Below are 26,546 nucleotides of genomic sequence, written 5' to 3' on the forward strand. Positions count from 1 at the left end.
TGTGATGCCAAGCTGAATTTTCAGCATCATTAATCCAGTCTTTATTGTCACATGATCCTTCAGAAATCATTTTAATATGCTGATTTGCTACTCAACAGACATTTCTTATTATTATCGTTAAAAATAGCTGTCCTGTTTCATATTTTTGTAAATAGAAAAAACATCATTTATTTGAAGTAGCAATTTATCACTTTTGATCAATTTAATGCATCCTTTCTGAATAAAAGGATGAATTTCTTAAAAAAATAAAAAATAAAATAAATTCCCACTGACCCCAAACTTTTGAATGGTATATTATGCTAGCACTTTTTTTAAGGTTAGCATATTTTTCAGTATACAGATTTGAGCATAGGCTTTTTTTATCACCTATAGCAATAATCTAAACACCCTAGCAACGCCCTAGAAACTATCTAGAACACCATAGCAACAACCATCCTCCTAGCATTATGGTGGTGAGGTTTGCTTGAGCAAGCACAACAATTTTGTTATTTAGAGTTGCTATATTGCAAAAATATAAACTCAATGATGCAACATCCACAGCAGGTTTTTGATGAAAAATAAATTGGTTGTGAAATATTAATGTTTGTGCATTGGTTTAATGAAGGGTGGAGTATTAGATGCTTCTCAAATACAGTATATATGTTTATAGGAAGGTTGAGCTCTCGGAGAGCTGTCAGTTCCTGCTACTGTCCGTGTTTCTGAAACAGCAAGTCTGAATGCCCTCAGGCAGGCTTTTGGAATTGAGCAACCCTGTGTAAAATGATACAGTGACTACGCAGAAGTGAACCAACCTTCATATGAGATGTTCCTCAACAAATCTAAGGAAGAAAAATATTACTTCTGTTGTTTTTCAGGATATTAGGGTGAGCTTAATTCCCTCCAGAATCCTTCTTATGCTCCTTGATGAGCGTAGGATATTAAGTTATGTTTTAAGCCTCCTAACACATTATGACAGTTTAGACTAAACCAGCCATTTTAAAAAAATGCTTAATGCATCACTTCCATTAACTATAACAATGCAAATGTGTTTAGTAGTCGTTGTGGCAACAGTGGCAGACATTCATAGTGAATATTTTGGCAGGCCTTTTAGTAAATAATTGTCATAATGAAAAAGCATCGGTGTGTTTTTTTAAGTTAACAGGGAAAATAAACTTTAACTTATTAAATACAGTAAATTATGCTTCTAGGTCAGTATGTGCTTGTTTTTTCTGCTTCCTGAGAAGTGCTGCCATATATTAGCATCTTGTATAATCAAGTATAATAAATAAATACCCAAAATAGTCAGAAAACACAAGTGACTCTGAACTAATAATGAATTCTGGAAATTAAATGTATGATTTTGTAATCTAATGTATAATTCTAATGCATCTGGGTATATATATCATGTCCAAAATATGAAATCTAATGTATAATGTATGAATTATGATTGCACAAGCTGCATACGAAGCCATCATAAACTGACAATAAACGCACACCCGTGACCACATAGCCAATTCTTAATGTACCAAGTTGCTACGTTTTATTTTCCCAGCATATTAGTTAATATTCTATTTTATGTAATTTCATATTATGATCATAATCATAGATTATTTTCAAATTTATACTCCAGTTATTTTATTTTTTATTGTTTTTTTATCGCTGCCTTTTTATAAAATCATTAGGCCACTCAAGGTGATTTCCCTTTCAAGGGAACTCGAGCTGCGTCAAACGCTGTGGGAACGCCCCTGCGATGTGCGTCATGAAGCACGTATGGAATCAGCCCAATGGAGAGATGGAACGTCATAGGCGGGTGACGTCATCGACCAGGAAACTATAAAGCACCCCATAAACACAAGCGCAACAGCTTTTTGTGCCTTCAGTCGCGCTATATGTGAATCTGTCCCTGTGTGAATATTGTCTGTCCTTACATACTCTGCACCACACAAACAATTTATATATATATATATATATATATATATATATATAAATATATATATTAAGAGAGATATGGCGAACGAACAGCAGTTTAGGAAGTGTGTCCCTCCCTGCTCACGTTATTTTACGAGTGGGGATACACACGTTCTTTGTGTTGCTTGTTTGGGAGTGCAGCATGCCCAGTCAGCTCTCGAGGGAGCTGATTGTGAGCATTGCGAGCGTCTGCCATTAAGGACGCTCCGCTCCCGCCGGGCGCTCTTCGAGGAGAGCGGTTCGGTGCGCGCTCCCCGCAGTTCGGGTCCCGCTCTTGCCAAGGCGACGACGCGTATCGTGGGGATCGCATATGGATCTCTCAGCGGGGTTAGAGACGGGCTCTGCCTTATCTCTCCCTTCACCTGTGAGATCCAGTGCCTCAGTCCCGTGTTCGGAAGCACTCGCTGCGGTTTCTTCCGCTCGGGCTGAGGCACCAGTTATAAATGAGGGAGATGTGGAGGATTCGCCACCTTACACTCCCGAAAGTGATGAGCTAGTGGAGGTATTAACAAGAGCTGTAGAAAAACTCAGCATTGTATGTCCAGTGACTGGACAGGAGTCTGTTTCTAAATCAAAATTAGATGAGAGATTTTTGCCGTCACGAGTGCAACCTCCACGCCGGTGCTTGCCGTTTTTTCCCGATCTCCACACTGAGGTGTCGAAATCGTGGAAAAAAAACGGTGTCATATAGAGTGTTTAGTCCCCAGACTTCAACATATTCTAATATTGTGGGGGCAAAATCATATGGTTATTCGGCTATGCAACGAAGCCTCTTAGAAATATTTCAGTATTTGTGGGTAAAGCGTATTCGGCGGCGGGTCAGGCTGCGTCATGTCTGCATACTATGTCTATTATGCAGGTACCCCAGGCTGACCTGCTGAGGGACGTGAGTGAGAGTGAGGAGGTCAGTGCTGACGTGGTTCGCGAACTGCGTCAGGCTGCTGATTTATCCCTGCGCGCAACCAGAGAGTCGGCCAAGCTAGTGGGTCGATCTATGGCAGCTCTGGTGGCCGCAGAAAGACATCTGTTGTTAAATCAGACAAATATAAAAGAAAAAGAAAAAGCTTTCCTTTTAGACACTCCTCTCCCCCCCCCCCCCTGGGTTTATTTGGCGATGCTGTAAATTCTGTCATCGATAAATTCCAGGAGAAGGAAAAGCAAACAACAGCTTTTAAGAAATTTCTCCCTTTAAAAATTCATGTCCCTGGGGCTGCTGGGCGGGAGCAGCCCCGGCCGTCTGCGAGGTCATCATATAGGGCGCTGAAGCAGAGTGTCGCGTCTCGTGCTCCCCCTGTTGGACAGTGGGCTCAGCCGCGGCACTCTCAGCCGAAATCTCCCAGTAATAGAACTGATCTGAGGACAGCTATATTAGCTAAGAAGGCTTCAGCTAAGAAGAAGTCCTGGCGCCATGGCGCATAGGACACTGAGGGTGGTCCCCACCGAGGCGGAAAGGTGTCCACCTCTTTCTACGGTGCCCATTCTTCCTCGGTGCCCTCAGGGGCTCGTTCTGCCAACCCCACCTTCATGCCGGGGCGCAGACGGTCCCATCGAGCGATTTCCCGAGGGATGCTCGCTCCCTCTGAGGAGGGTTTCAGAGCGGTTAGACCAGTTGTTCCCTGCCGGTGTGCCGTTACAGGGCGCTGCGTTTGCTCCTCAAGTTACACCAGAGGCCAGTCTCGAGAGACTGGTACCCTTAGTAGAATTTCTGGCAGAGTGGAAAAGCCTTCCAAAAATATCTCATTGGGTCCTGCAGACAATAGAAAGGGATTATGCTTTCCAATTCAGGTGTCGTCCACCAAGATTCAGAGGGGTTCTGCCTACAGTGGTGGGCCCCGAGCAGGCTCTGGTTATGGAACAAGAGGTGAAAGCACTCCTTCAAAAGGAGGCTATAGAACGGGTTCCTCCTCCCAGTGTGGAGTCAGGCTATTACAGCCGATATTTCATCGTTCCAAAATAGGATGGGGGGTTGCGTCCAATTTTAGACCTGCGCCTATTGAATCGCTCGGTAGGGAAGCCAAAATTCAAGATGCTCACTATCAAGCAGATCGTGTCACAAATCAGATCCGAGGACTGGTCTGTCACGATAGATCTAAGGGACGCGTACTTCCACATTCCATCCTTCCACAACACAGGAAGTTCCTGAGGTTCGCCTTCGGGGCCGAGGTGTACCAGCACAGGGTTCTTCCGTTTGGCCTAGCTTTATCTGGTCGTCCAGCCCAAGGGCTGTCGCAGGACCATCATCTATCACGGCTTATAAATTGTCTAGAGATGTTGGCGGTGTTCCAGGCTCTGAAACACTTCCTAGCAGACCTGAGAGGTCATCATGTGTTAGTTCAGACAGACAACACGTCGGTGGTCTCTTATATAAATCATCAGGGGGGCCTTTACAAGTTGGCCCGTCAGATCCTCCTGTGGTCCCAAGGGAGGTTACTATTTCTGAGAGCAATGTATCTTCCTGGGTATTTGAATGTGATAGCAGACTCCCTGTCGAGACAGGGGCCGAGGCCGGGGGATTGGAGACTCCATCCCGAGGTGGTGGAGCTCCTTTGGTTGAGTTTTGGTCGCGCCGAGGTGGACCTATTCGCTTCCAAGGAGACCACGCATTGTCATCTGTGGTTTTCCATCAGCCATCCAGCCCCTCTGGGGTTGGACGCTATGGTGCAGCCGTGGCCGAGGTCACGTCTGTTCGCCTTTCCCCCGATTACTCTGCTACCTGGAGTTCTGGAGAGGGTTCGCCGGGACGGGGTCAGCCTACTATTAGTAGCCCCGTTCTGGCCGGCCCGAGTATGGTTTGCGGACCTGATTTCTCTCCTGGACGGCTCTCCCTTGGAGCTCCCGGTCAGGAGGGATCTACTCTCTCAGGCGGGCAGCATGATATTTCACCCCCGCCCAGTATTGTGGGCTTGGCCTCTGAGGGGGCCCAGCTCATGAACTCTGGTCTCTCAACCGAGGTTGTTGAGACCATTCTTCACTCCAGAGCTCCATCCACGAGGAAGCTTTATGCCTAGAAGTGGAAACTCTTCACTTCTTGGTGTGGAGAGCACCTGCAGGACCCAGTTAACTGCCAAGTGGGTGCAGTGCTGGAATTCCTGCAGGAGCGCTTCTCCACAGGGCTATCCCCCTCCACACTAAAGGTGTATGTGGCGGCACTGGCTGCTTACCACGTCCCTTTCAGTGGAGTTTCTCTTGGGAGACACCCGCTTATAACTCGTTTCCTTTGTGGCACACTGAGGCTGAGGCCAGCAGTTCGTACGAGGGTGCCGGCCTGGGATCTGGCCATTGTATTAGAAGGTCTTTCCCTAGCTCCTCTTGAACCTATCGAAGAAGTTCCTGAGAAGTTTCTCACGTTTAAGACTATCTTTCGTCTTGCTATCTCCTCACTAAAGAGAATCGGAGATTTGCAGGCTCTGTCGGTTTCACCCTCGTGCCTGGAATTTTCGCCTGGCATGGTTAAGGCTTTTCTGCATCCTAGACCAGGTTACGTTCCCAAGGTCCCTACTAATGTTGTTAGACCTACAGTTCTGCAGGCCTTTTGTCCTCCTCCATTTCTGTCGTCTGACCAGGAGAAACTTAATTTACTCTGCCCTGTTTGGGCGTTAGACGCTTAAGTCCACAGAACTGCCCTGTGGAGGAAGTCAGAACAACTGTTTGTGTGCTTGGGGCCACCCAAGAAGGGGTGTCCCGCGTCTAAACAGAGAATGAGCAAGTGGGTGGTCAAGGCTATCTCACTTGCCTATGAGTCGGCTGGTCAGCCTTCACCTTTGGCTGTACGAGCCCACTCTACCAGGAGTATGGCGGCTTCTAAAGCCTTACTGTCAGGAGTTTCCCTCAGTGACGTTTGTGATGCGGCTGGATGGTCTTCACCGCATACTTTCATTAAGTTCTACGACCTAGACTTAAGTTCTACCCCTGGGGCACAGGTGCTCTCGTCTTCTGTGCGCTAGTTCTCACATGGCAGTCACTTGGTCCTATGGCGACATGGGTATTAGCGTTCCCACAGCGTTTGACGCAGCTCGAGTTCCATTGAAAGGGAACGTCTCGGTTACGTATGTAACCGTAGTTCCCTGATAGGGAACGAGACGCTGCGTCATTCCACCATACTCCCGGCATTCCCGCTAACGCTTCCTTCAGGCCTATCAGAAGCTGTTGCGCTTGTGTTTATGGGGTGCTTTATAGTTCCCTGGTCGATGACGTCACCCGCCTATGACGTTCCATCTTTCCATTGGGCCGATTCCATACGTGCTTCATGACGCACAACGCAGGGGCGTTCCCACAGCGTTTGACGCAGCGTCTCGTTCTCTATCAGGGAACTAGGGTTACATACGTAACCGAGGCGTTTTGCAGTGTTTTGAAGTGGATTTTGGGATTTAATAATTCATATGCATCAGCTTAAAGTGCTCATCTTTACATTATAAATTGTATCTATATTTGAGTTCTGCATGTATCTGCATGTAACCTCTGCAGGTTTTTTTTCACTTTCATATTTTATTTGAAATAATTTTATCACTTATCATATTCATATTATGTTTTTTACAATTAGGCTATTTTCCAGTGTTTTTTGTTTTGTTTTATCGCTGTCATTTTACAAAAAAAAAGGCCAGTCAAGGTGTTTTTTGCATTAATTTTGGGAATTAAGATGATATTAATTCAATATATATATTGCTGATTGTATCTTCATGTAACCTCTGCAAGGTTATGTTAGGCTTAGTGTTGCTTTGAACTTCTTACTAGCAAATAATATCTGATTAATTCAGCAAGATGAAAGCATGTACTGTGTAATTTATTTAAATGCCCACAACTGGATAATATTCACTTCACAGGAAACCAATATATAATCCAGCGCACAATAACACGACTGTGAAAGGACTTCAGTGGTGTCTGTGTTTATCTGCCAACACTGAAGTTGTGCTAAATCTGCTGGCAGCTTCTTAGCACTAAATTGCATGTGGGCGCAATTTCCTCTGCACACTGTAAGGTTTTAATTGGTGGTCCCATTCAAGCGATAGTCGACAAATGCTTCCTGCCTCTTGAATCCCGTCTTGGTGGCGGGCGATTGTAAAGGTCGAGCGAGAAAAGCAACACTGACAGCCCTGATGAATGACAGGGACTTTTGACTGAGCCACTGGGGAGAGAGACACAAGAACGCCTGATTTTCACCAGCGCATTTATAGCGTATGAAACCGTGGGCTCGGTTTCGCTAACAAGCATGGTCACACTCAAAGTATAATGTTTGAACATTACTTCCATACACTACATGAGCGGATTGTTAGTTTCTAGGTTGTGTAACAACATTTAATAAAAGCATATTATTAACGTTACACCGAAGCCCCTTTAATCGTCGCATAGCGTTGTTTTATTCAATAGCAGTTATTTGACCACCTACACACGGTAGATTAGCGTTATCAAGATGTGCTAGCACGGAAAGGTCAGTTTTATTATTCTCAAACCTTTCACAGGGTAAAATGCACAGGGAATGTGATGAGCGCTTCTAATTAATCTTCAGCTGTCTCGGATCGTCTCGTTTGCACATGCCGTGATGATTTAGGCTTTAGCGGAGTGCCGCTAGTCAGATATTTCACCTGACCTCTTTGCTTTAGTTACTGTCTGAGCCTCTCTCTCTCTTTCTGCGTCTCTGTCACCGTCTGGTATTGCTTGCCGTCCCCCCTGAAACACCCAGACATTTAGTTTGCCATTCAAAAGTCTTGTTGTGATTTCAAACGCGTGTGAAATATGGCGTGTGCTAACCCAAGACACAGAAAACAGCTGCATCTGTCCCTTTTTGAAAACCTTTAATCCGATGTAATGAATTACAGCCAATAAAATATACTATAAGGGTCCATATGTCTGTGAGCCCCATGATGTGAGATTTAAAATGTAGCTACAAATAAACAACGTTTTAGGATGCAAGACCTCATTAAATATGTATTTATTTATTTTTTGCAGAGTAAAAAGTACGATATTATGCTTTGGAATGTGGAGAAGTAAAAGTAAAAGTTTCCCAAAATAAAAATTCTCTAATGAAGTAAATGAAAAATGTACCTAAGTATAGTATCACTGTGTCTCTTACTCAGACACTCATGAATTCTCACATGAATACTTACACTATGTGAATTCATTTGCTTCACCCTAAAGTGTGCTAATCTTTACATAATAAATGAATGTTGATTGTATCTGTATGTAATCTTTGTATGCTACATTATGTTATAATGCTGCTTTGATCGACTTATATAATGAAATAATAAAATTAAGATTTAGCATTAGGCTACTGTACATTTTAAATGGACCATGGCTGATTTGTTAATTTATCAAAAGTTTGTGATAAACAAGGCCATTTTCATTTTCATGCGAGTGTCAGTTCAATTATCGCTGCAAGGTAGTGGAGACCCAAAAGATGTAGAAAAGAAATATTAAAATGACGTGATATACAGTCTGACATTTCAGTGAACTTGCTGTGCTCCTAAAGTCATCCACAGATGAAATATAAACACGCTCAGTCTTGGCAGATAGGGACTGTTCAGCAACATTTGGTGAACCTAGTGAATTCACAAAAGGCCACAGAGAGATAAACAAGTGGAGCTAAATGAACAGATAGCAATATAACAATTATTATGTATGGGAATAATAAGCACTCAAGTCAACAGGATATCAAAAATTTCCCCTCTTTACTTTATTAATATGTTCCTGGTCTTTGTTCTTATTGTGATTTACTGGTGCTCATTATTTTAATTCAAAATAAAAACGAAGATTGTCTTGGCAATCTTTTGTCAATAAGTTATAATAGCTTACTTCCCCCTGAAATGACTTCGCCTTGACTGGACAATAGGCTGATCCATCAAATGTTTATTTTATTTTATTTATTTTAAATTCCAGTTATTATCCAATATTTTATTTTCCAGTAATTTAAAAAAAAATGTTTTCACTGCCTTTTTATTAAGACAAATAGGTTATTTTTTGCTGTATTTTGGGAATTAGAATTATATTCGTATGCAGCAGTTTAAGTGCATGCTAATCTTTGCATTACAGATCATTGTTGATTTTATCTGCATGCAATCTTTACAAGATCATTTTTAAATATAATATTGCTATGAAATACTTATAAGCAAATGATTTTAAATTTCCAGCATTTTGGGTATTTATTTATTCATTGGTTAATATTTTTGTGTAATTACATTTAATTTAGTTAGTTTACTTAGGTTTTTTTAAAAACCTTATTTAAAATGCAAAAAAATGTATGCATTGTGCACGCTATTGAATTTATTGTAAAATTTGCTCTCTCTCTCCACAGTGTTGATCATGCCGCGGAGCCCCATGTCCAGCGAGGAGGAAATGGCTCAGAGTTTCTCGGACTCGGTCAGTTCGGAATCAGACAGTTCCCGAGATGAGCCTCCCAGGCTGGATCGACCTACCAGTTGCCGACTGGACAACAGCCTGCGAGACACAACACTCATCTGTGTGGTCATCCCTGACCTGCAGCAGTCTGTGCGTTCACACACACATGTACAAACACTCATGTTTCCCCTCAGGCTGTTGGGCCATGTGGACCTTTCGAAATTATATTATTACAGTAAATTACTTCCTTCTTACAGTTTCAGCCTACTCTTTAGAGCAGTTTGGGATTTAGTGGACTAAAAAAATGGAAACGGATGCAACTGGGAGAGGCAACAAGTTTTTGACCTATTTTACACTCGTAAAATAGAAAATTATATTGTCATGCATTAAATGAAGAAAGTTTAGAAAGGCAATATCATGTAGAGACGGGCCTTTTCCAAATGTGAAAGTAATAGTTTTATATATTTAAAATTTTACACACAAGTAAGCACAACAAATAGTTTAATATGGAAAATATAGTTTAAAATATTAACTTTTAAGTGAACTTTGAGTCCCAAAACACTTTAAAAAAAATCCATAACAATGTCACTACAATAGTTTAAAATCTACTCAAATATTAAAATTTATGACAAATGTATAGTGGGTTGCCATACTTCCTGCATTACAGCCCAATTTATGGTAATATTGCAACCAAACCAGGCTAAAAATGTTGTAGAATTTGATTTATTGTTAATGAAAATCACTAATAGAAACCATTTTTACTGCTCATGCTCCAAACAGGTTCTTTAAAATATCTATGCCTGTCATTACTGCAGAGGATTGAATTTTGCTTGCACATTGGTGATAAGGTTATGGTTAGCATATTGTGTTGTTTCCAGTGTCATATTTATTGAGCGTTACAATTATCCTGGTATCCATATTCTGCATTTACATGTCAACAATAGCATCTCATTCACAGTAACTGGATAAGAAGTAGGATAGAGTTTATTATTTCTTAACACAAAAAAGGGAAAAAAGCTATTTTTCTGATGAGTATTCTTTCAAAGTATCCCAAGAAACCAGAAGTTCAGGTAGGACATAACGTCACTTTTTGGTGCTAATAGTTTTCATTAGTTTGAAGGACATTATAGAGAGCATTTGATTAGACAACGAATCTTTGCAATGTGAGTCCTCAATTTTTATGGTTTGTTTTACCTTAATGAAAATACTATATTCAAATGCATATATCTGAATTTTGTCAATATTTAGGAGTTCATTAGCACAACAAATGGTCTCAAAACATACATGGACACAATACTAAATCTGATTGTATGTGCCTTTAAAGGTACAGTTAAGGTGCTGTCACATTTATGATTGTTTAGCGAATTTTTCGAGGATGGGCAAATCTAATTGATTCTATACGCTTATTTCACGCAGCCGTTATTTTGAAATCGAAAGCGAGGCTCTGGTGGGAAGAAAACCAGAAGTGTCGCCTTTAATCACAGGAGATTGCGAATGCGATGGTGTATTGTTGTGTTTAATGTAGAAATTAGTTATTCTAAAACTGTACATACATGTCTTTCATACTTTAGACTATATACAGTGAAATTAATTTATAAATAATTTTTTTTTTATATACAATTCAGAAAGTAAAAAAAGAAGCAGGAATGAACTATATACACATCCTATATTGGATATTAACATCCAATAGTGTAAATCGCGGCAGCAGCTTCAGGTTGGTAGTCCAAGGCATTGTTGTTTATCTTTACTTCCGGGGTTCTTCCCACCAGAGCCTCACTTTCGATTTCAAAATGGCGGCTGCGTGAAATCAGCGTATAGGAATCTTTGCATTCTAAAGGAATCGATTGCTCTGGAAAGATTTTCCACACTGATTTCGCAATGGGTTAAAAATTTGCTGCGTTTACCAACAGAAAGCGGTTTGGTTTGAAAGTGACTTCTTTGTGAGCATTTTCATACACCGCAACACTACAGACAATAGACAAATGGGATTTTTTTTGCACACAATTTTTCTGCCAAAGGTTTGCTAATGTGACTGCACGTTTACAGTTATTACCATTTAATTATTTATGCTTTCCCGCCATTGACTAAAAGTTCCAGCTTTCCGTGTTTTCACTGTTATACGGTAGGGGGCGCTATTACGCATCTTCTGAAAGAGTACTGAATCTTCTGATCAAAATACAGGCGAGGGAGAAGCAGAAATAACAAGCGATTTAATATTATGTAAGCATATGCATGCGTAAAATAATGCGATCACCAACATTAAACAGCATGTAAATCAAAACTGCCTAATGTTACTGAATGAAATGTCGACTAAGGACGAGTTATAGGACTGTGAAAGCATTAGGGGTGTTGATGAACTTAATCTACTCCCATCTGTGTTATGTTTTTCTCCACTTTTTGCTTAAAATTATGCTTTTTTTTATGAAACTTACCCACATTCAAGGAATGCATGAAGCTAGAATAAAACGTTTTTTGTTTAAAACTGTTCTTTCTTTTGATATATTGCATGTTCATGAAATGTTTGTGAAAATGATCAAAAACGTTTTTAAAAGACACTGGCGGGGAAATAGTTAAGGTTGAAGAGAGGATTGAAAATGTTCATGAAAAATGAAATTACGATCTTATGGACATACAAAATGCATTTTGTGTTATACTACTACTTATTTTTATTTATAAAATGTCATTCTGTCAGTCAACCAATACCAAATAATGTCAAAAAGCACAGTTTGTGTTTGCTTCTGTTGTTTTTTTCAGTCAGCACAGAAATGTTTTCCCCTTGTTAATCTGTACACCTGCTATAGGCTGATAGAGCATCTCTCTCTCTCTCTTTGGCTTTGCCAGAAATCCATGAGGTTCAGTCCTGATGCCACAGTATGGGTTGCTAAGCAGCAGATCCTGTGTACACTCACACAGAGTCTGAGGGATGTGCTCAACTACGGGCTCTTTCAGCCCGCCGTGGACGGGAGGGAAAGTGGTTTCCTGGAGGAAGAACGACCCCTCAGAGACTATCCGCTACCCTCCACTAAAGGCGTTCCGACCCTTGAGGTAACACGTCAACTTAAGCTCGATCCATGATGTAACTGTGGCACAATACATGCAAGGATGCCAGAAAGGGACATGGGACATCACTATCTGCAAAGTGCTTCCACAAACATCCACAGGAATTATGCTTGTAGATGCTTAACTAGAAGTTAATCTGCCTTGAACAATAGTCCTGTCCCTAAAAGGAAGATTTAGGCAACTTTAAAGCTCAAATAGCACACATCTTTGTACAAAACAATCCATTTAAGTGGTTTTCCAAAATATGAGCTCAACATTTTGTCTTTTAAAAACTCCAGTATACTTGCCCTATAGACTTTCATTGAAAGTGCGCTTTGTAAACGCAGCTATTATTGTTTTATTTATTTGGAAACACTTTACAATAAGGTTTCATTTCTACAGCATTTATAAATCTTAGTTCATTTTAATCTCAACATTTACTAATACATTTTTAAAATCAAAAGTTGTATTTGTTAATATTAGTTAATGCACTGTGAACTAACATGAACAAACAATGAACATCTGTATTTTTATAAACTAACATTAACAAAGATTAATAAATGTTGTAAAAATATATTGCTCACTTTTAGTTCATGTTAGTTAATACAATAAATAATGTTAACAAAAGACCTTACTGTGAAGTGTTACCCTTTTTTTCTAATTAAGGAACAAATCAAAAGGGTTCCCTTTCAAGGGAACTCGAGCTGCGTTGAGACGCGGTGGGAACGCTCTGCGTGATTGCGTCGTGAAGCACGTGTATAATCAGTCCAATAGAAGAGCGAGACGTCATAGGCGGGTGACGTCATAGACCAGGAAGCTATAAAGCACACCGGAAAACAGACCGGGACAGCTTCTGTGCCTTCAGCAAGCGATCTGTGTATTCTGTCCTTGTCATATTTATTGTTGTCTGTCAAGTTGCAATATATATATATATATATATATATATATTATGGTGAATGAGAGCAAACAGCTTTGTGTTGTTCTCTGCCCACGTTATATCACGGGTGGGGACACACAAATCAGCTTTTTGTTACTATTTGAGAGTGGAGCATTCCACAGTCAGTTCTCGAGGGGGCTGACTGTGAGCATTGCGAGAAGCTGTCCGTGAGGACGCTCCGCTCCCGCCGAGCGTTCTTCGAGGAGGATGGGTCGGTTCGCGCTCCCCGCGCGGGTCCCCTGTTGCCGAGGCAAGGTGGCGACTAGCATTTTGGGGTTCGCAAACCGATCTGACAGTGGGGGTTGGGACGGGCCCCGCCCTATCTCAGCTTTCACCTGCCAGTTCCAGTGCTGGCGATTTCCAGTTCCGAGGAATTGGTATCGTTAGTGTTTTGTTTAAAAAAAGAGAACAAAACAAATAAAAGATATTAAGAAAAAGGCAGATGTTTGAGTTTTCAATAAATGAATAAATAAGTCAGCTCATAACTCTGTTGAATAAAGAGGAGCTTTAAAAGGAGGTTTATCTAGTGCTGTTGCTATTTAAATATTTACTGGCCAGCTGAACATTATGAGAGTGAAAATAAAAAGAGTTTATTAGATGAAACATATCTAAAAACAGAAAAACTCTGTATCTCAGCCTCCTTGTCGGGGACTGCCGTTTTTTCCCTATCTCCACACTGAGGTGTCGAGATCGTGGAATAAGCCGGTTTATATTTTATGTGTTTAATGCCCAAACGTCTAACTATAGTAATGTTATGGGCATTAAGTATCTTGGTATGACAGTGCCTCGGGTTAAAGAGACGCTTGCGAGCTTTCTCTCCCCTGAGTCGGCGTCATCATTTTTAACCCCGACGTTACCCACCAGCCATCTTAAATAAATACATTTTTATTAGGCAGCACTGGTGGGTAAATTATAAGGACATGGATGATTGTGAGGTTGTCAGCACTGACACTATTCGAGAATTGCGTCGTGCAAAAACAGATAAAATATACTGGGGAGGGATGGTTTCGAGAAATCGTTTCTCCTCTGCGTCCTCTGGGGGGCGACCCTCGGAGGAGGGTCGCAGCACGGCCAGTTCGGTTGTTTTGCTGCTGGCTGGTGGTATATATATATATACGTTTTTCTGTTTTAAAAATAAAGAAAAATAAGATAAAATTATGTCTGTTCTTCTGAACGCTCCGCTTTCAAAAAACTAAGAAATAAACCATTTAGCGGCGTTCCAGAGGTTTCTTCCTCACCAATCTAATGTTCCTGAGACTGCTGGGCGGGAGCAGTCTCGGTCTACTAAGCTCCTCGCAGCACAGAGTGCAAAACGAGCATCGCCATTTGGGCTACTCCACAATCGAGGAGGACCTGGGTGGTGGTAGCAGTCTAGCCAGTTAGAGATATGCAAGATCTGAGGACTGTTTATCTCTAAAGAAGCTTGGACAAAGAGGAAGCCCTGACGCCGAGGCTATCAGGCTTCTAAGGGTGGTCCCTTCCGGGGTAGGGATGGTTTTGAGAAATCGTTTCTACTCGACGCCCTCTGGGGTGCAACTCTCTGAGGAGGGTCAGAGCACTGCCAGTTCGGTTTTCCTACCGGTTCGCCGTTTAGGGCACCAAGGTGTCAGTGTCCCCAAACGATCATCCAAGGGGGGTCGTAGAGCAGTCAGTTCGGTTTCCCTGCCGGTTCGCCGCTTCAGGGTGCCGAGGTGCCTGCTTTTTCCAACGATCCTCCGAGGAGGGTCGTAGGAACTAAGCTACTTAGAGGTAGGCAAGATCTGAGGACTGTCGTCATCTCTAATAAAGCTTAGACAGGAAGTCCTGTCACAAAAAAACGAGGCTATCAGGCTTCTGAGGGCTCCTCCGGGACAGGGACTGTTTTGAGAAATCGTTTCTCCTCGGCGCCCTCTCTAAGGAGGGTCGCAGCGCTGCCAGTTCGGTTGTTCCCTGCCGGTTCGCTGTTCAGGGCACCAAGGTGTCAGCGTCCCCATACTATCCTCCGAGGAGGGTCGTAGAACGGTCAGTTCGGTTGTTACCTGCCGGTTCGCCGCTTCAGGCCACCGTAGTGACTGTTCAACCAAATCCAGAGGCCAGTCTTAAGAGACTGGTTCCCCTAGTAAAATTTCTAGCAGCGTGGAAACTACTGCCACATTTTTCTCAGTGGGTCCTGCACACTACAGGAAAGGGTTCAGAATTCGGTTCTTGTCCGCCCAGATCTAGGGGTCCTCCCCACTGTGGTGGCCCCCGAGCAGGCTTTGGTTATGGAGCAGGAAGTACTGACACTTCTGCAAATGGAGGTGTAGAAGGGGTTCCTCCTCCCGGCAGACAGTCAGGGTTTTACAGCCATTACTTCATTGTTTCCGAAAGAGGATGAGGGGTTGCGTCCTACCCTAGACCTGCGTCAATTAAACATCAGGTTTCAGAATCTTAGGTTCAAATCATGCTTACGCTAAATATGATTGTGTCACAGACTCAGTCCGAGGACTGGTTTTTCACAATAGACTTAAAGGACGCTTATCTATCCATCCTCATCATAGGAGGTTCCTGAGGTTTGCTTTCAGGGGTGAAGCATACAAGTATCGGGTTCCTCCATTCGTCCTAGGTTATCACCCTGCACCTTTACAATATGCGTGGATGCAGCTCTGGCTCCTCTGAGACTCCAGGGCATTCGCGTATTAAATTTTATCGACGATTGGTTGATTTTAGCTCACTCCGAGCTTTGGCAGTTCAACATCGAGATGTCGTTCTGTCCCACATAAGGAGGTTGGGGTTGCGGGTCAACACCAAAAAGAGTGTACTCCCCCCAGCTCAGAGGACCACTTTTCTAGGTGTAATATGGGATTCGACAACAATGCAAGCACGTCTGTCTCCTGCACGTATTTCTGCGATTCTCACAGCCGTAAAGAATGTAAAACTAGGTCAGTCACTCATGGCAAAACAGTCCCTAAGACTGTTGGGGCTCTTGGTAGTTGCGTCCAACGTAGTTACTTTTGGTCTTCTGTATATGAGACCCCTGCAGTGGTGGCTCAGGACCAAGGGGTTTTCTCCGAGGGGAAATCCGTTTTCGCATGATCAAGGTCACGCAGCTATGCTTACGTGCCTCGGTCATGTGGAAGAACCTTGGTTCCTCGCCCAGGCCCAGTGTTGGGGGCTTCTTGTCGACGCATAATGCTATCGACGAATGCTTCCCTCACAAGTCGGGGGCAATCATGAGTGGTCGCTCGGCGAAGGGTCCGGACAACACACTGATGGTCTCGTATTCCAGAGCAGATATCCTGTTGAGGCAGGGGCTGTGGACCGGGGAATGGAGACTTCACCCCGAGGTGGTGGAGCTTCTTAGGGAGAACTTCGGTCAAACTCAAGTCGACCTTTCGCATCGTTTGTACAATGCATTGCCCTTTGTCGTTCTCCCTCACGCATCCAACTCTGCTTGGACTGGATGTGATGTATTAGGTGTGGTTGCCGCTACACCTGTACGCTTTCCCGATATCTTTGCTCCTGGGAGCTCTGGAGTTATGGATACTGTGGGCTCTGCCTCTGAGGGGGCCCAGCTCATAGATTCAGGTCTCTCGACCGAGGTCGTGGAGACCATAGTCCAGTCTAGAGCTCCCTCCACAAGAAGACTAAATATGCTGTTCTCTGCCTGGTGCAGAGAACACCTTCTGAATCTTGTTTCTGCCCTGTTGGTACAGTACTTGATTTCTGTAATGAATGTTTCTTTGCTGGGTTATCTCTGAGGAGAGATCCTTAATTTCGTCTTCTCCGTGGTACATGAGGCTGAGGGCTGCACGTACTTGGATTTGCACCTGGTTTGGTGGTAGTATTTCTTCACCCCAGGTCGGGTTGTATTTCTAGGTCCCTACTAAATGTGCGGGTCATTTGTGCTCAAGTCCTTCTGTCCTCCACCTTTAATACCCCAGATCAGGAAAAACTTAATCTGTTATGCCCTGTCCGGGCTTTTGGATGCGTATGTCCACAGAGCTGCTCAGTGGCGTATATCAGAACAATTATTTGTCTGCTTCGGCTAACCTAAGATAGGTTGCCCTGCATCTAAACAGATAATGAGCAAGTGGGTAGTTGAGGCTATCTCACTTGCTTATGAAGCGGCCGGACAGCCTTCACCTATGGCTGTTCAGGCCCATTCTACAAGGAGTATGGCTGCCTCTAGGCTTTAATTTCGGGTGTTTCCCTTCACGATATTTGTAATGCGGCAGGCTGGTCCTCACCACATACATTTGTCAGATTTTATGACCTAGACCGCTCCACTCCTGGGGCTAGGTTGCTTGCCTCTTAGTGTGCACAAGGACTTCACACAGAATGGGCATTTGTCTTTATGGCGTAGTGGGTATGGGGTTCCCACCGCGTCTCAACGCAGCTCGAGTTCCCTTGAAAGGGAACGTCTCAGGTTACATATGTAACCCTGGTTCCCTGAGAGGGAACGAGACGCTGGGTTCTCCTGCCATACTTCTTGCATGCCCTGATCGACTTGCTTCAGGCTTATCAGAAGCTGTCGCGGTCTATTTTCAGGTGTGCTTTATAGCTTCCTGGTCTATGACGTCACCTGCCTATGACGTCTCGCTCTTCTATTGGACTGATTATACACATGCTTCACGACGCAATCACGCAAAGCGTTCCCACCGCGTCTCAACGCAGCGTCTCTTTCTCTCTCAGGGAACCAGGGTTACATATGTAACCTGAGACGTTTTCTGTTGTAATAAACATGATCAGTAATTAATATAAGTAATCAAAATAATTGATATATAATTTATAATTGACCTTGTATATTTAATATTTATGTCAAGGAGGATAATCTTTTATAGTTTTATTATTTTATTATTTGTATTAAAGGAACATCCGAATTGCTTTCTGTGATAATCGACATAACATAATAATTAAAATCAGTAATTAAAAAGATATTGTGAATATAAATGACCATGTATTATTTATGTAAAGGATGATTTATATATATTTAAATTTTTTTAATTTTCAATTAAAAGAGCATCAGATTAGTTTTCTTTGCTAATCAACATGAACAATCATTATGATAATCAAAATATTTTGTTATATTGTGAGTTTATATACTTGCTACCTGTACATTGACTTCCATTACAAAAAGTTAAAAAAAAAAAAAGTTTTTTTAATACAATTAAAAGAACAACTCGAAAAAAGTTTTCTGTGGTAATGAACATGAAGAACAATTAATATAAGTAATATTTTATTATTGTGGGTATAAAATATCCATTCATATTATTCATGACAAGGAAGATCACAATGACAAAATGGTTTTGACATTGATGATAACTGCTCTAAATTGCTACCAACGCAGCGTTATAAGGCCGGAGTCCTCCTTAAGATGTGCTTTCTGTACAGGAGCATTCTCAGCTCGCTCTGTGAAAAGGCTGATGTCAGGCTGGTGTAACAGGAACCTTTGTTGTTCTCCTGTATGTTCGCTCAACCCCCTGGGCCTGATATAATCATATCACTATCAAGCCAGCAACCAACCAAAAAAAATCTGCAAATGGAGTATAATGAAACATATTTCTGTTTTATTATTTGTTTGAGCTAAAGATTATATAAATTATTTAAAAACATGATCAAGATTGTTTATATGCTCTCTCTTAGAAAAAACGTGAAATAAAATAAAACTCTAAATAACTATCTAATTAATGTACATGATATTTGTAATACAAAAATCTGTTTTCTATTGTACTTTTTGGTTAATGCTATATTATTTGGAGATTATTATAAGTGTATTTTCTGTCAAAATGTTTATTATATTGATGGTATTCATTTCTAAATTAAACCAATACAGCATATAAACGGTATTTTTCTCTGCTTTAATTGTGCAGTTCCGCTACAAGAGCAGAGTGTACCAGCAGCCAAACGTCAATGAAAAGCAAATCGAAAAACTCCACACACAGGTGAGACTTATTTTTTTAAATAAATATTTTGCTGTGACATATGTAGATTAGCCTACTATGCATATTTGTCTATTTTTGACATGCAGGTGGTGATTAACTTGTTTTTCGTTATGATAATTTAGTCTTTTACATACATATCAAATGGAAGCTATTTCCTTAATTGCAAGCAGAACAGGATGTCGTGGGATTCGACTGTTAAAACAGGAAAGAAACATTTGAAATCTTGCTTTTTATATTCAGTCACTAGAATTGAATATCTAACATTAAACATTCATTCTACATTCTGCTGCTAAATAATGCAGCAGTCCGGAGCATTTGCATACATTTGGACTGTCGGGTCGAGATGTTCATTGATGTTGACGTTTTAGTGTTTTGGCCAGTTTTTGCTCTGTGGTCATGAGCGGTTCTTGCAATCACCGGTGGAGGTTATTCCACGATCCTCCCCCAAAAGCAGCCCTGAAGCTCTGAACCATGTTTTAATTGCTGACTTCTTCCAGCACTGTGTGTCCTGTGCTGTGCTGTGCTCAGTGTCTTTATTTACAACCTATTTATCTCTCGTCCCCACACTGCTTCCCTCAGCATTTAAAACTCTCCCTCTCATTGCTCTGAGCTTTCAAGCTCCCTTAATAAGTTATTATATTATAGCTTCGTAAGCCGCCGGGGTTTGAAAAGGATGACATAGGAAGAGCTTTGTGTACGTCCTTGTTTCTGAGGAACAGATATTCATCCAACTTCAATGAATTATAAATGCAACAGTTGCAAATGCTTAATGGGGTTTTCTGTTAAAATCTGACTTCATTATGAAAATTTAAAAGGTGAAGATGTTACCTTAAAGGTGCAGTATGTAATATTGAGTGGTTGAAGTCCAAATTCAAAATATTTGAGGTAGTTGTTTCCCCAGCCCTCCTCAGACTTGAAGTTCTCGCAGGTTGCCAGATTGAGGACACACAAAAGGAACGAGCGCAAAGACCCGCCCCCTTTAGTTACTGTTGCTATGTCCGACAAGTCACGCCTCTCTCACGCCACACACGATGTTCTCACACAGTGAAAAATACAACGCGGAGAAGAGGATACTGACAACGCGCTGACAGACACGACATACCAGGTCACTTTTGATATGAAACAAAGTCTCAACTTTCAAATTTGTTCATTTTTTAAAGAAATTTAAACAATAAATACCGTTTTGTGGCTCTTTAATGTGTCGTGACAGATCGCTGTAGAGCCTCAGTTAAACTGCTCGTGAACCGATCATCTCTTCCTTCTAGTTAATTTATAGCATCAAATAAACATGAAAGACCAAAAGAAGGATTGTTGTTTTAACCGTGGAAATACATCAGTACACTCTGTTTTTCAAGTTCAAATCCTCCAACGTTAATCAAATAACTCTCCTGACTGCTTTTTTTCGGACAAAAATGGCGGATGACGGATTATGATTGGTCAGATCGCCTGTCACTCAAACTCCCTCAATATGACCTTCAGTTTACAACACCTTCATAAATTAAATAAAAGCATTAAAAGCAAAAACACACCTGATGCTCATTCTTTAGTCAGCATTTTGTAGTAAAGTCCTTTGAAGGCAGTCATTTAAAACGCCTTTCAGGCAGCTATTTCTGTTATGCAATTACAGATCCTATCTCTTTGAATTCTCCAAAGCTGCTCACCAATTTTATCAGAATGTATGGCTACTTTTGTATGATTATCAATGCAGAATGCCCTTTTCCACCATAAAAAAGGTGGAAACACTAGATAGTACATGCTATGCTGACTATGCTAACCACTCAGTCCTTGACCCCTTTAACCAAACACTTTCTGGTTGAATTATTCTTGAATGAATAACATTTTTGAATGAATAAAACCAGTTTTAGATTATTTTTGTTGACTAGGCTAACGCTGACAAAACACTTTTTGCAACGTAAGAGGGTGAATGTTGTTCCACTTTGTAGTTAGCCTAATGGGTTTAAAGTTGTTAGCTGGCATCAAAGTGTGAATTATTGAAACCTGGTGTTGGTAGAACGGTATCCACAAGTTAAATAATGTAAAATAATATTTTGTGCGGGTATAGCAATTACTTTCTCTTCTTGGAGGCCTTTGTGTGCGAGTTTGGTTGTGAGTTGACGCATGTTGATCTGTGTTTGTAGCATGCCGTAGCTCGCTCATATCTCTTGGCTATGCTAAATCAGCTGTGCTTCCTCTCTCTCTCTCTCTCTCTCTCTCTCTCTCTCTCTCTCGCTCTCTCTCTCTCTCTCTCTCTCTCCCTCTCTTTCTCTATCTCTCTCTCTCTGATGTCTCTGTACTGGGAGCTGCTCTCCTATCTATTTTTATCCAGCCTTGTATCGTGGCATGTGTGTCCCAGAGATCTCAACATGAGAGAGGAAGTGAGCAGAGACCTTTCACACTCTCGTCAACTGTTCATTTCCCTCACTTGTTCCTGTTCCTGTTCCTTAACTTCCTCCTCAATGTTTTTTGTTTCCCCTCACCTGCTCTCTCGTTCTCTCTCACACCTTCTGTAAGGTCAACCTGAGAAAATTTATGGAATACATCCAACATCATCAGGTGGACAAAGTTGCCAAGATGTTGGAGAGAGGGTTGGACCCCAACTATCATGACCCGGACACTGGTGGTAGGGGATGCATATCAGACAACCTCCCAAATTGCCCATAAAAGGCTATTCAGGCCCTATTTAGTTGTTCTCAAACTACTGTTTTTGATTGATTACATTCTTCTTTATCAACACAGTTTGTGTCTAACGTAACATATTTACTCACTGATTTAATACAATGGTTATGTCTTATTTTGCATGCCATGTATTGTTAGGAATGCACCAATGCCGTTAGCGATAATTATTATTTTATTATTTATTTATTATTTTTTGTTTTGTCCGATAACGGACATGATGGCTGATATCTATCTATCTATCTATCTATCTATCTATCTATCTATCTATCTATCTATCTATCTATCTATCTATCTATCTATCTATCTATCTATCTATCTATCTATCGTTCGTTTGGGGTTGGTGAGATATTTAAATGGTTTTTAAAGTCTCTATTGTTCACCAAGGCTCCATTTATTTGTCCATAAATATAGTAAATTTTTTTTTTTAAACGGTTATATTGTTGTATATTATATTATATTTTTACAATTTAAAATAACTGTTCCCTTTCGAGGGAACTCGCGCTGCATCGAGAATCGACACATTGGGGAACGCCTTCAGCGTGACACGTCTGAAGCCTGTATGGAACTAGTCCAATCTTTATTGGTGTTGCGTCATGACGTCACGGCTGACTTCGCATGTGATGGTGAGCGGAAGCTATAAAAGGGAACCGGATCATAACAATGGCAGCTTTCTGTTCTTCAGCAAGCGTTCTATGTCAAACTGTGTGTCTTATTTGGTGTTGTTTGTTCGGTAAGGTAATAATGATGGAAAAGACTAAACAAATCAGGCAGTGTGCGTCCCCTTGTCCACGCTATTTAAGCGAGGGTGTCACTCACGTGCTTTGTGTTGTTTGTCTTGGAGCGGAGCATGAACGGGCAGCGCTCGAGGGCGCTGTCTGTGCGAACTGTGAACAAATGCCCATGAGAACGCTCCGCTCCCGCCTTGGTCTGTTCGATGAATCAGGCCAGGCACGAGCACCCCATGGATAAGGTCCTACGTCTGTCAAGGCGGCGCGGCGCTTGCATTCATGGGGATCGCAAAGGGATCTGGCTGAGGATGTTGAGACGGCTTCGGCCCTTTCTCAACATTCATCAGCCAGTTCCCACGGTCTCGCTCGCGAGGTGGAAGCCCGCCCAGCGGCTTCTTCCGCCCGAGAGAGGGACCCGATGTTCGAGCTATCTGGTTCTGAGGGATCAGATAGTTTGAACATCGAGGCAGGTGGATGTGAGACTGCATCATCACATTCACCTGCCTTTGAGGAGTTGCTGGAGGTTGTGACCCGGGCTGTGGGTAAATTAAAAATCGAATGGCCCCTAGATAAGCAGGAAGCGACGAGAAAAAGCATGCTTGATGAGCGCTTCCTGCAAGCCCGGCCACAACCTTCACGTCGGAGTCTCCCATTTTTTCCCGAATTCCACACCGAGGTGTCGAGATCGTGGGACAAGCCCTTCTCCTCTCGTCTCTCTAGCCCCAATGTCCATATATTTTCTAACGTAATGGGGTCGAGGGAGAGGGGCTATGGGACGATGCCTCGGGTCGAAGAGAATTTTGCAACCCATGTCTCCCGATGCTGCATCGTCCCTGAGGGCTCCGACGCTTCCCTCCAAGCCCTGCCGTACCACCTCGGCGCTTGTTGGGAAGGCATATATGGCGGCAGGTCGGGCTGGTGCGTGCCTGCACACTATGGGGCTTCTGCAGGCGTACCAGGCCGACCTCCTTAAGGAGGTGGACGACAGCGGGGAGGTCTCGTTCGACGACATGCGAGAAATGCGTCGATCGGTCGACCTGTCTCTCCGTGCTACCAAAGAGACGGCCCGCACCATTGGCCGCTCTATCGCAGCACTGGTAGCCACGGAGAGACACCTGTGGCTGAATCTGACGGGCATCGGGGAGAAGGACAGGGCTTTCCTCCTCGATGCCCCGATTTCGTCTTCTGGCCTCTTCGGCGACGCAGTCGATACTGTCTTTGAGAGGTTTCAGGAGACAAAACGGCAGTCAGCCGCACTCAAACATTTCATCCCCCGCCGTCGTTCCAAGTCTCATGGGTCTGCTGCCAGGGGGCAGTCCCATGAGGCCACCGCCAGCTCCTCACACCAGCAGCAGCAGAAAGAGAGTGTTGCTTCTCATGCTCCCCCGAAAAAAGCCTGGAGCCAGGGGCAACACTCTCAGTCGAAGTCTTCCAGACCAAGGGCAGATCTGAGCACTGTCATCCAGGCTAGGAAGGCTTCAACAAAGAGGCCCTTACGTGTTGCGCAGGCCTCTGAGGGCGGTCCCCCCCGTGATTGAGCAACAACATCTCGCTCCTTCGCGGAGCCCTCAGGAAATCGATGTGTGCTACCCGCCGCTACGTGCGCTTCAGGACACATCGGTTTTCAACGAACGCAAATGGCAGTGTCCGCCCGAAAACATTGCGGCCCTGTCGACTGCGTTCCCTCTCACGAGGCCTGTAGAAAAATGATTATGTCGGTTAGTTCCTGCCAATCAAGTGCTTCAGGTCACCGATATCTCAAACACAACATTCGAGGTCAGTCTCGAGAGGCTTATCCCCCTAGTAGATTATCTAGACGCCTGGACGGGTCTTCGAAATATATCTCAGTGGGTCCTGCACACAGTGGAAAAGGGGTACAGAATTCAGTTCGAATATCGTCCACCAAGATTCAGTGGGGTGATTCACACACTGGTCAGTCCAGAGCAGGGTCAGGTTATGGAGCAAGAAGTTCAGTCCCTCTTGGCAAAGGAGGCCATTGAACAGGTGCCTCAACATGAAAGGGAAGCCGGGTTCTACAGTCGGTACTTCATAGTTCCCAAAAAGGATGGAGGGTTACGGCCTATAATAGATCTAAGGGTATTGAACCGGTCTCTGAGGAGATACAGGTTCAAAATGTTGACTATACCTCTTATCGTGAGTCAGATCAGGTCCGAGGACTGGTTTGTCACAATAGATCTGAAAGATGCTTACTTCCACATTCCATCCTTCCCCAACACAGGAAGTTCCTAAGATTCACATTCCCCGAGGGACAGCCTTTTTCGCACGATCAAGGTAACATGCAGATGCCTCCGTTCTTTGGTCATGTGGAAGAAACCAGGGTTCCTGTCCCTAGGCCCTGTGTTGGGGGCACGGTTTCAGAGAAGAATTCGGACCACGGATGCATCCCTCACGGGCTGGGGTGCGGTTATGGAAGGCTGCTACACCAGGGGTACTTGGAGGGACCATCACCTTTCATGGCACATCAATTGCCTGGAGATGATGGCAGTATTTCTGGCCCTCAGACATTTCCTTCCGGGCCTCAGAGGCCATCATGTTCTAGTGCGAACAGACAATACGTCGGTGGTTTCATATATAATCGACAGGGGGGCCTGAGATCGCGCCCTCTGTGCAGACTGGCGCATCAGGTTCTCCTGCGGTCCCAGGGAAAACTTCTTTCACTCAGAGCCATGTATATCCCTGGGGACAGCAATGTGGGAGCAGACATCCTGTCGAGGCAGGGGCTGAGGCCCGGGGAATGGAGACTATCGATATGGAGGGAGTTCGGTCTGGCGGAAGTGGACCTGTTTGCCTCTCAAGAGAACACCCACTGTCCGCTCTGGTACTCCCTCACGCATCCAGCTCCTCTGGGACTGGATGCTATGGTGCAGACGTGGCCGAGGCAACGTCTGTACGCATTTCCCCCGATCGCTCTGCTCCCAGGGGTTCTAGAGAGAGTTCGGCGGTACGGGATCAGCTTACTCCTAGTAGCCCCGTACTGGCCGGCCCAAGTGTGGTTTTCAGACATTATGGTTCTTCTAGCAGGCCCTCCGTGGCAAATTCCGATCAGGAGGGATCTTCTGTCTCAGGCCGAGGGCACAATATTTCACCCTCGACCAGAGCTATGGAAGCTGTGGGTTTGGCCCCTGAGGGGGACCAACTCTTAAATGCCGGTCTCTCAACTGAGGTTGTCGAGACCATTCTAAACTCTAGAGCCCCCTCCACGAGGAAACTGTATGCATTAAAATGGAATATATTCACTTTATGGTGCAGAGAACAGGTGGACCCAGTTAACTGCCCTGTGGCTTCAGTGCTGGAGTTCCTCCAGAGTCGTTTCTCTGACGGGCTCTCCCCGTCCACGCTTAAGGTCTATGTGGCGGCCTTAGCTGCCTTCCACACGCCTTTAGGGGTGGGCACCTTGGGGAGACACCCACTTATAGTACGTTTCCTTCGTGGAGTTAGGAGGATGAGGCCTGTCATCCAGTCCAGGGTCCCCAAGTGGGACCTGGCAGTGGTTCTTGAGGGGTTATCCCTGGCACCCTTCGAACCTTTGGCTGAGGTGACTGAGAAATGTATGTCTTTCAAGGTAGCGTTCCTGCTCGCCATTACGTCCCTAAAGAGAGTCGGGGACCTTCAGGCTCTATCTGTCGCTCCTTCTTGCCTCGAGTTTGCTCCCGGCAAGGTAAAGGCCATTCTCCACCCTAGACCTAGCTATGTGCCTAAGGTGCCGTCAAATGTGGCACGGTCTTTAATTCACCAGGCATTCCATCCTCCACCGCATGTGTCGGATGAGCAAGCGAAGTTACATCTACTGTGCCCGATCCGAGCCCTAGAGATCTATGTGCAAAGAACTTCGGGATGGAGGAAATCAGATCAGCTACTTGTGTGCTTTGGGTCCCCTAGGAAGGGGTCACCTGCTTCAAAACAAACTATTAGCAGATGGATAGTGGAAACAATCTCTTCAGCTTACGAGGTGCGTAATTTGCCTTC

At 43.5% G+C, this 26,546-nt stretch overlaps 1 protein-coding gene across 5 annotated transcripts in view; it reads left to right on the plus strand.

Moving 5' to 3' along the window:
- The window catches only part of shank2b (SH3 and multiple ankyrin repeat domains 2b), a 127,519-nt gene that overhangs the window by 7,273 nt on the left and 93,700 nt on the right, over window positions 1-26,546 (plus strand). For 4 of the 5 annotated variants that reach the window (XM_077210522.1, XM_077210523.1, XM_077210524.1 and 1 more), the window contains exons 2-5: window positions 9,233-9,426; window positions 12,118-12,321; window positions 19,084-19,155; window positions 21,667-21,775. In XM_077210522.1, the coding sequence (XP_077066637.1) occupies window positions 9,241-9,426; window positions 12,118-12,321; window positions 19,084-19,155; window positions 21,667-21,775 (571 nt within the window). In that variant the 5' untranslated portion in view covers window positions 9,233-9,240. Of the gene's footprint in view, window positions 1-9,232; window positions 9,427-12,117; window positions 12,322-19,083; window positions 19,156-21,666; window positions 21,776-26,546 lie in introns of those variants that run through there. The other variant, XM_077210525.1, reaches the window with a different exon arrangement.

This window comes from Siphateles boraxobius, unplaced genomic scaffold (genome assembly GCF_051911475.1).
Source record: "Siphateles boraxobius isolate OS27281-9 unplaced genomic scaffold, OSU_SipBor_1 65, whole genome shotgun sequence".
NCBI lineage: Eukaryota > Metazoa > Chordata > Actinopteri > Cypriniformes > Leuciscidae > Siphateles > Siphateles boraxobius.